At 40.8% G+C, this 10,298-nt stretch overlaps 1 protein-coding gene across 1 annotated transcript; it reads left to right on the top strand.

Moving 5' to 3' along the window:
- Positions 1-3,458: 3,458 nt before the first annotated feature.
- Positions 3,459-4,478, top strand: RB195_008540 (uncharacterized protein; the record flags this gene model as incomplete). The annotated part of the gene is made up of 2 exons (XM_013440932.2): positions 3,459-3,599; positions 3,672-4,478. The coding sequence occupies 2 exons, from the start codon at positions 3,459-3,461 to the stop codon at positions 4,476-4,478; spliced, it is 948 nt and encodes a 315-aa protein (XP_013296386.1).
- Positions 4,479-10,298: the final 5,820 nt, after the last annotated feature.

The following is a 10,298-nucleotide window of genomic DNA, read 5'->3' as shown; positions in this document are numbered from 1 at the left end:
TGCTCTACAAATCCATATGGGGTGGGTAACTTATGAAGGATAACTCGACTACGATTGAACGAAGGTCTCGCTTCTGATCGGTTAAGCCTGTTACCGCTGACTGTCTAAGTGAGCTAATCGTATTCTGTCCCCAACCACATGCGGACCTGTTTCTCATGTATCTTCTCATGCCACTACCAGTACCACTACTTATATTTCATGTTTATTAATTTTTATACTGACAATAGATTACATTTTTGTGCCGATAAATAAGAAAGCATACTAACGTGGCCCGAGTCCGCGTCAGGCATCGGTGAACGGAACCCGGAGTCGACAGCACGGAATCGGAGGGGTTCGCGTTGGGCTAGCCTCTACATAGCGGCCTAGCCCCTTCCAAAACATGCAGGCTTGAGCCTAGGGTCTCCTCCTCCTGATTCCCACTTCTGGGGCTTCGGGCTGCTTTCCGATCCCATGCCCTAACCCTGATGTTATGCGGATTTAAGTGGCGTTATATGGTACATGCAGATTAAAACCATTATAACACCAACACACAGCGGCAGCAGCAATATATACACGACATAGCAGATGAATAAGTAGATCGATCGGGACATGTGAGATGATTATGTGGTAAGTGGTTCTCGGCTTCAAATGGGTAGTGGTGTGCGGTTCGGACCCTGTGATACCCTGCCGTGGTATTGCGGTTGTAGGTGGTGAATGGTGAATGACCGAATACAACAGTACACAAAAATGCACACTACAAAAGGGAAGAAAAGATCTCGAGTGCTCAGTGTCAGCCTTTATATAATGCGGATAATGCGGGAAAACCACTGTGATACTTTGCCATTGGCAAGGTAGCCCGAGCGCCGTATGAGAAGGTGGTGCCGGCTGGGAAAGTCGTACCGGGTGCGCCACATACACTAATTAAAGGCAATATACCAGGAATCTAAAACAGTATGAGCTTCGCAGGGGAAAACCAGGGGTTGTAGACGGTAGTAGATTGCGAGGTCATCTCTCCTCTTTAGTCTTCGTAAAAAACGACTTTTGTTCCTTCAAGGTACGTTAAACGCGCCACCTTGTACAGGCTACGGTCCCCTCAGTTGTCTGTTCAATATTTTCACTTGAATAGGCAGTCGAGGATAACTCACTGGCTTTTGACCGCTTCCCAGTTGGATGCGGGCGTGAACAAGGGTAACGCGTTGCAACTGAAATCGTCGTGAAAAACCGTGTCTTCCACGTAGTTTCCTACGACAATTAGGTAGAGATGAGCTGAACCACCCCTGATCCCGCAATCTACAACCCATCTAGCTTTTCTCTGCGGGACCTGCACCTCGTCACATTCATGGTACGTTCCCTTCAAAGAAGCGAAAGCGTATAAAGGATAAAGTATGTATATATATATATTTATTTATTTCTGATATTCTTGTGTTTTTGGATTCCGAAAGTCCGGCTTCGGACCTCCACAATTCCCTATGCAAGATGCATGTATCTCTGATCCGAATCATTCCTGCCCTTGTGATCGATTTGTCAGCAATCATTATTAAGCTTCTTAGATCAAAGGTGTGCATTTGACTCAATCGCACCGATAGTGATCGGGAAATAGGGTGGAGTGCTTTGATGGGTTTAGCTCTGATCGAATAGTCCATCGATTTTTTGAAACGTCAGTCAATAAAATCGGTTAACAATTTCAACAGTTTCGTTTTCAGTCAGTCAGAAATCAACACAAAATTTAAGGATGCATTGAGAAATCCCAAGCTTTACTTGGGAGCTGCTTCTGTTTAATTTCGAGATTTACTACCGCTTCGCGGAAGAGAAGTTTTTTTCTGCGTTTTTCCGATGGTCTTATGGATCTTATGGACACATCAAGAAGCCTCTATCGTTTTTTTAAAATTGAGTTCAAAAAATGTTGGAAACGTTTCCCTTTTTGAGAACAAAAAATCCAGCAAGGTGTGCTAAGATGTGATATGCAAGGAGTGCTAAGACCTTTCCGTGGGTTGCAGATGATCCACACCTTAAAGGCATCATCCCACGAATCTAGGATAGTGCGGGTTTCAGATGGGTTGTGCACTCATTTCTTCCTAATTGCCATAAAAAAAACGGCCAGGAAGATGCGACGCGTGCGCAAGGCTGGCGCGCTCCAATACAGCTCTTTGTAGAAAATACCCGGAATGCCCGAAGTCGTATCTTCCGGAGCGTTTTTTACGGCAATTAGGAAGAAATGGACGGAATTACCCTCCTCCCCATAATCTATCTAACCATCCTGAAACCCGTACCATCCCAGATTCGTGGGGTGATTCCTCTAAATGAAAAATTCCACATGTCGTTGACGGTCCTTACATTTGCTCAGGCAATAGCGATAGCTAACGCATGTGTATTCCACCAGGTGGAAACGAAATTAAGTTGCATATTTTCGTGCATTGATCCTGAAAAAGAACCATATCTGCCGTCTGGATTTTCTTTTTCACGTCGTCAGTGTGTGTTGTCAAAGATACATGAATCCGTAAAAACCCATCTCACGAAGGACGGTGATAGTGAAAGTTCAATCGCTTGGGGTTTAAAGGAAAACCTAAGTAGGTTCCAGGATTCTTGGGCTAAATGATCATGACAGTAAAATAGTTGTAAAGTTAATAATATTTCTGGAAATGTTCCATACTTATTATTATAATTATTATAATTCTTATTTTACAACTTTTTCTTGAAAAATCGCAGAGTTTCTTTTTTGTTTTGAGAGGAAGAACTGGTTGTGTTGAACGTTGCCGTAACGGTAACGAACGTTTAACCTACTTTTTCCAGAAAAAAAAAGAATAAGAAAACGACCTTCTCAGGATTAGAGAGGTGAGAGAAATTTCTATTTTTTAGGCTACGCTTAAAATCGATGTGGCGAATGCGTATTTTCTTCAGGAAATGTAAAATAAGAACATGTTTGGCCACACGAGGTACTGTAACACTTGGATTTCAATACGATACAGTTGAAAAATGTCTCGCTTCCTTGCTTCTAGACCGAAATCGCTTTTCCTCCAAAGAGGATAATAGCCGTAATATGCTGGAAAAACTGCGTTATGTATTGGTCTCTTCCCGAAAAAGAAAAACGTGGATCTGGGAATTCTTCGCCGTAATCTAATTAGCACTCAGCTTTATCGATATTACGTTCCAACAAATTCCCCTTCAAATAAATCAAATAATGTTCGAGGGTAGATCTAACTGAATCATCGGACATTTCCTTCATCTTCGGTGCGCTACAGAATCCGATTTCTTCACGTCCAGTTTCAATCGTATGCTAATCGAGTTCACTTTCGGACGCACTGTGCTCGCTCGCTCTATCTGCTAACAAAACGAAAACCGAAACTTCAACCGTACCGAGAATGACCCACTTGCCCGCTATAAAAATCGGCGACGGCTATGCATTGCCTCGCAACTCGTCTCTTCCATCCCACGCCCGTCTCTCCAACTGTTCTCAGAAATTCCCATCCTAATTCCAAAGGATGAAAGTCCATACGGCGACCTTCATCGCCTCCACGGTATCTGCGGTGACATTGGCCGCATGTCTTCTGGCTATGTTCTCAATTTATTCGGATGTGGCTGAATTCTGGATAGAGCTAGAGAAGGAGATTGGAAGTTTTAAGGTAGGATCTAATCCGCAGCCAGCAAACAAATTTTTCCCTCCCTAATTTTCACTCTAAAAAAATTTTCTTCAGGTATCAACTGATGATATGTGGAAAGATATTATCAGTATCGGATCAGTAAGAAGAGTACGCCGCCAATACGATCATGCACTCGTCAACAAACCTCCCGCCGACGGACCGCCTGCAATTCCATCCGGCAGCCCACCATCCACTCCACCAGTTTTTGCGCAGAATCCTGGCCCCAATGGAGGCCCACGCTGTAACTGTAACGCTGAAAGCAAATGTCCACCTGGACCTCCAGGACCAAAAGGAGTCTCTGGTGAACCCGGTCCCGAAGGTTATCCGGGTATCGATGGAAAGCCTGGCTTTGATTCAAATGATGTTGCACCTCAACGAGACACCGGTGGCTGTTTCTTCTGCCCTAGTGGACCACCTGGAGCGCCTGGAGCACTTGGACGTCCAGGACCTCGAGGACTGCCAGGACCAAAAGGTAACGATGGAAGCCCAGGACGAGATGGATTGCCTGGAAACTCTGGAGAGCAGGGAGCGCCAGGACCAATTGGAAATATGGGAGAGCCGGGTGCTCCAGGAGAAAAAGGTCGTGACGCGGAGCATCCAATTGGTAGACCAGGACCAAAAGGACCACGTGGTGACGTTGGGCCTCCCGGATCACCTGGTCCCAATGGGCTCGATGGACCTCGTGGAGCGTATGGACCTGTTGGACCCCCTGGACCGTCTGGAATTCAAGGACCACAAGGTCCGGATGGGGGACCGGGAGAAGAAGGACCTGAGGGCCGACCTGGAAAGGATGCTGAATATTGTCCTTGCCCTGACCGTGCTTCCGACTCTGTTGGAAACAATGGTTACCAGGGTCTTTAAATCTTCACACACATTCGTATGAGATATTGTTCCATCCGTGTTTGAATGAAGATTCTGAATAAAGCCTTATTTTGATCTTTATTAGTTTATTATTATGAACAAAGGTGTTACTGTACAAAGCAAGCTTTCGAAGAATTGACAAGACAACAAACAAACGATAAGTTTTGAAGGAGGAACTAAAATAAAAAATGTATGAAATAAGTACAATCAGAAATAAGTCATCAACTTAAATAATTTGCTTTTCAGGATAATACCTTAAATTTTGAAAATGTAAGAGTTCGTATATGGATTTCTTTTATCTTTTTTGTTGAGGTTTACTCTTATTTGTATGTTTATTTTGTTTTTTTCTCAGATTCGGTGAGTAAGTGTATTATTTTTCACTTTAGCAGGTTTCTTCAAACTATTTATGAAAAATTCTAACGCTATTCCAGGTAAGATTTTGGAAATGGTGTCTTAGATTTTTGGGAAAAAATGGCTTAAAAAATTAATGCTGGACACCGTTGAAAATCTCACTTGAAATTTGAAGGAAATATTGGAACGTATGGCCTCCAGCAGCACTGCTTTCTGTCATAAAAGGGTTAGTACGGTTAAAAGTGGAGGTTTATTCTCATCAGGAAGCAAAAGGACCATTCAGAATTATATTCAAGGGAACGCAACACGATTTTGACGTGGTGTGGAACCTACAACGAAAACATAGAGTTCGGATAGAAGATTGCTGAACCCAGCGCGGTTCCGCTCATCTTTCTTTAATCCTTGAGAAAAAAACGACGTCGATCAAATAAAAACCAATCAAATAAAGATTTTTTTATATTTTCTCGAAGGCAACATAGGGATATCAGAACGAAAAACACGAATAGTGTAAGAAAGTGGGATAGTTTGAATAGATCGTTGAAAATTTTCATCAGGCATCCGACGAACGCATTCCGTTCCGAATGTGTTTACTTACAGATGCAATGTCACCGTTGGAATTTTTAATGAAACCACGTAATATCTTTAAAATCACACTTCTTTTAGTGCCAACTAAATAACAAAGATTTTCTTGGAAATGGCTATTTCAAAGAAGGTCCGTTTATACTTGCCGATACTTATGTTGACTCGGGCGAACGCGACGTGACAGCAGCAACTCGCATATTTGCTAAGAATCGGGTACCTATCCCTACATATCTCTTCTGATCTGCTAAGTGCCGGCCATCGTAGACACATTCGGCATATGACCTATACCCATTTCATATCCAGTTATACTTTTGAATCCAGAATTTCAGAATTTTGGTTTACGAAGGTGCTTTGTTTTGGTGCCAATCACTCTGATCTGCATCTGAACTCTATTGAGCTTATCCTGGATAAAGTTGGTAAGTTTTGTTGATTTATCAGTATTAAATACTGACGTTATTTACTAAGTACTTTTGCCGTATGACGTTAAAATTACTGTAGATGCTAGGTGCTGTGAATTTCTATTCATTCATTCAACATGTACCTAGGAAGTAAATGGTAATATCAATAATAAATGTTGCTTAAAATGAGAAAAAGTGGAATTTTCATAAGGAAGTTTACACATGATAACACAGCTTTGATTACGCTAATACGCGAGAGTTCGGACGTTTTTGTCCATGCTTCAGAAAAAAAAAACTCGTAGACTAGAAGGAGAGAAAAGACCTGGTACAAGTATTTGCAATTGTGTCCACATTGTTATTCCTTTCGGGTGGAATAAATTCTCGAAATATACCATATAAAAACATTTTATTGCAAAATTAAATGCTCTTTCATTGCTTATTACATCTTATAAGGAGTCATAAAGTCTAATTAAATGGAAATAACCAAATAAAGCAATAAATAAAATAATATTAAATAAATAATAATAAATAAATAAATAACCAAACAAAAAAAAAGCAATAGACATCGAGAAGGTATCTGAATCGCACAGTTTTTCTAATCTCAAAAGAGACTACAGCGTTTTTTCTTCTTCTTTTCTGAAATACACACAATTATTTTAGCGTTGCGTTTTTTTTTGTGGCATGTGTAGCTTAGTGGTAAGAAGTCATGACTTGGTCCACGTGGACGATGGTTCAATGCTGCCCTAGGTTAACCAAGCTTTTCATCTTTTCGGGGTCGGGTCAAAAATATTTTGGTATTAGACCGGATCTGGAATAGTGAAACCACTAAATTGGCACATCGCTTGGATCCAGGAGGTCATTTATATGGGCCGCATACGCTTTCTTAAGCGTTGAAGGCATCACCCTCACGAATCTGGGGTTGTGCGCGTTTCAGGTGGATTATGCGTAGGCGGGGTCGTAGATTATGGGGAGGAGGGTAATTCCGTCCATTTTTTTCTAATTGCCGTGAATAAACTTCCGGGAAAATCCGGCGCGGCTGGCGCGCTCCAATCGAACTCGTTGTAGGAAATAGCGCGCCGGAAAGCTCTAAGCCGTATCTTCCGGGCCGTTTCTTACGGCAATCAGGAAGAAATGGACGAAATCACCCACCTATCCATAATCTACGATCCCGTATAGGCAAAATCCACCTCAAATCCGCACCACCTCAGATTCGTGGGGGTGATGCTTTTGAGCTATTCTGAAGTGCAGAACGTTCTGAACGAGTTCCGGCCATCCTTAGGCATCGCGGAAGGTTTGATCAATCCCGAAGCACTTCATTCTCCTATCTTTTTCCCCTTCGTCTCAATTTATCCCCCTTCACTCTTATCTCCACCAAGCCACCTATCCGTCAGGCGTATACACCATGGCGGTGGCCATGCATACGTCTCTATACGTCTTCTCATCTGACAGCCGTTTGGCATCTTTGCCGCTACGCGGAATTGGTGTCATCGTCGTCCCCCGGGGAGCGGCGAAGCAAACGACGCGACGTGAATCTTAGCGCTAGACGCTTCTATTTACGCAAACAATCACGATCAGGGTCAAAAGTCATCTGGGGGGAAATTTTGGAGGATTTCCCAGGGTTCCAGCGAAATCAGCGGGATTTTGAAATTTTATGCTTTTGAGCGCTTTGCGTATTTTCTACTGTTTTGCTATTTTATGGTTCGCTTTCTTAGCCCTACAGTTTTTTTTTTTACAAAATTGGGTTCACGAAGGAAAACTGATGATGATGCTATGAAACATTAAAAGAAGTAAATTTGTTGTTTATTATGTTGTTGCTTGTTTATTTATTCAATCTAGCCTTTAATCACTAAAAAAACCTAATTGTCACGTATTTGAAGTAGAAATTTCTGCATTCGATCATGTGATTATCATGTGATCTGCTTCTTTCTTTTCACAAATGGTTTCAGCTAATGGGAACCTAAGAGGGTATTCTCCTTATAAGTGTGGTGAAAAAAAATGTTTATAATTGTTTTAAGGGAAAAACTTGGAAGGGGATTTTGGAACAATGTTTTTTGATGTTCGGTATGCATTAAGGGATAAATACGTCCTTAAATAAACAAGTGAGTGAATAGATAGATGAATAAATAAATAAACAATTAGAGAAGCGTTATTACTAGTAATAAACGGAATCACTTCATGAGTGAAATAAAATAGAAATTTGAATGAACTTCACCTGAATCATATGGGATTTGTATACCTTTTTATCTCTGTTTTTTTTTCGGATTCATTATCAAATAAATAAATAATTAAATAAATAAATAAAGAGATGACCGGTTTACCACAGTTTCTGGCCTGAATGACATGGAGATTGTATGAATTTTCATGAAATTTCTATTTCTTTTGATGGAGTTTGTATTTTTATACTTTTTTTTACTTTTATACTTTTTTGTGTTTCTTTTTGGCTTCACTATCAAAAAAAAAAATAATCAAAAACATAAACGAAGGAATCCAGAAGACCACAGAACTTCCAACAGAAAAACCTTGCAATGTAACTAACGCAATTGTTCGGTTGGGAAGCGGCTCGTTTAAACTCCCAGAGGTCATTGTTTCTGGATGCTTCAATGGACTAGGCATGGCCGCCAGTTCAAGAGCACACCCAGTCCTCGTTCCCGTTCTTCCACGCGATCCTACAGGACATATGTACTTTCACTGCCAGCCGACCAAAAACCCCATCACACGAATTCCTCGTTAAGGCACCACCTTGTCGCTGTGTTTAATTTGAATTTGAGGGAATTTTTTTGAATTTTTTCAGGTGTTTTAAAGGTAGTTTTCCATTTTTGGAGAATTTTGTATCTTCGTATTCCTTGTATTTTAAAACTTTGGCCTATGGACAACTCCATGAAACTCTCCTGAATAGTTCACCTTGCCTTCCAGACGGGGAAATCTTTTGGGGTTTTTATAGTATCCAATACCGTATACCGACCGTACTTTTATCGAAATACCGTATTGCTGCTCGTGAGACTTGTTTTCATGGATTTTTTCTTTTGAATTCATGAGAGCATCTTTGTTTTGGGGAGAAATATGTAACTTCTTTTGATTTTTTTTTCAACTGTAGCCAAGATTGGTATTGAAAAGTGTGCTTTTGATGCTTTTTTGATGCTTGCAAAGTACTATTGATTACGAAATCCGACAAGGATCATTTCTCGCATTTGGGGATCCTTTAACTTTTGTCGAAATTTTATCCAGGGAATGTACGAATACCAGTTTGGGGTTCCATCGCTGAAATAACTACCGCAGCCGTCACTCAAACGCAAACACTAAGAATCAGAAGAAATCATGACACTTATTTATTTTATAGAAATGAACGCGTTGGTGCATCCTAAACGGAATGATTAACGCCGGGCAGTTTATCTTTATCTTATTTTCATTCATTTATTGTCCGTGATTGCAGAAAATCCCAGTGTCCCCAATGCCTTTAAAACAGCTATTAATCAATCGAATTTAATTTAAGTAATGCAACAAAAAAAAAGAATGGAACATTACCGTATACCCGGGGGCTGTTCGATCACAGTTGTAACTATAATTATAACTGAAACATATAGGTAGTCCATATTTAACTAGTAACTCTTGAAAAGAGTTAGTATTTTTTAAAACTAAAAACTAAAGTTGAAGCAAATACATTTAAATTTATTTGGAAATTGCACTTATTTGGAAATTTTGAATTATTATTGTGCAATTGCGGACTTTGCAACTTCTTCCTTAAGCAAAATGAAAAAGTGTTTCTTGGGTTCCGCAACAACGGCTGCATCGGGCACGATTAGAAATACGTTATTTATTGGCGTTAGGAGGATTCGGAAAAGAATAAGCTATAAATCAAGAGCCCGTAGTCATTCGCGTACGTTCGTCCATCCTCCATCAAGATGGACGAGTTCTCGTTGTTTTCATTGTTCTCCGAGAATTTTTTCTCCTGCGATACTGTTCAAGCATTCGAAAGACATTGCATTGCATCGATGATCAAACACAATCTTTGTGATTCCGCTGAAAATTTGCTGCGATGCAGTGTGTCGCCTAATTCGTTTACACTAATGAGTGGTAGCGCGACTTGACAGCTTTTTTGTCCTGACGGCAGCAAACACCTCCACATGGATTGCGGTTTGTGTGTGCGCATCGCATTTTCTAGATGCTAATTTGTGGTTGAGAATTCTCTTCCTGAGGTAGTTCGTAGGATGTCTGATTAGATTTTCAGAGATGTTTCTCGCCCCCCGACTAACTGAGTCATATTGGTTGAACATCGCCGGACACGTGCACCTGCATGCTATATGGATAATGTTCACTCCTATATTTTTCTTTTTTTTCTCCTCTTTTTTGTACGAAAAAAAAATCGTACATCGGCGTCCAATCCTTTCTATTATTGCTTTCCTTTCCGGACTGTAACACATTCTGATTAATCACTGTTTATGCTTCAACTCGTAGGTATCAATGGGACCCAAAAGTTCAGATTGTGTATAGC

The sequence above is a fragment of the Necator americanus genome, chromosome III (assembly GCF_031761385.1).
Source record: "Necator americanus strain Aroian chromosome III, whole genome shotgun sequence".
In the NCBI taxonomy this organism is placed as follows: domain Eukaryota; kingdom Metazoa; phylum Nematoda; class Chromadorea; order Rhabditida; family Ancylostomatidae; genus Necator; species Necator americanus.
The sequence above is the reverse complement of the archived record's forward strand: the minus strand, read 5'-3'. Positions and strand labels throughout refer to the sequence as shown.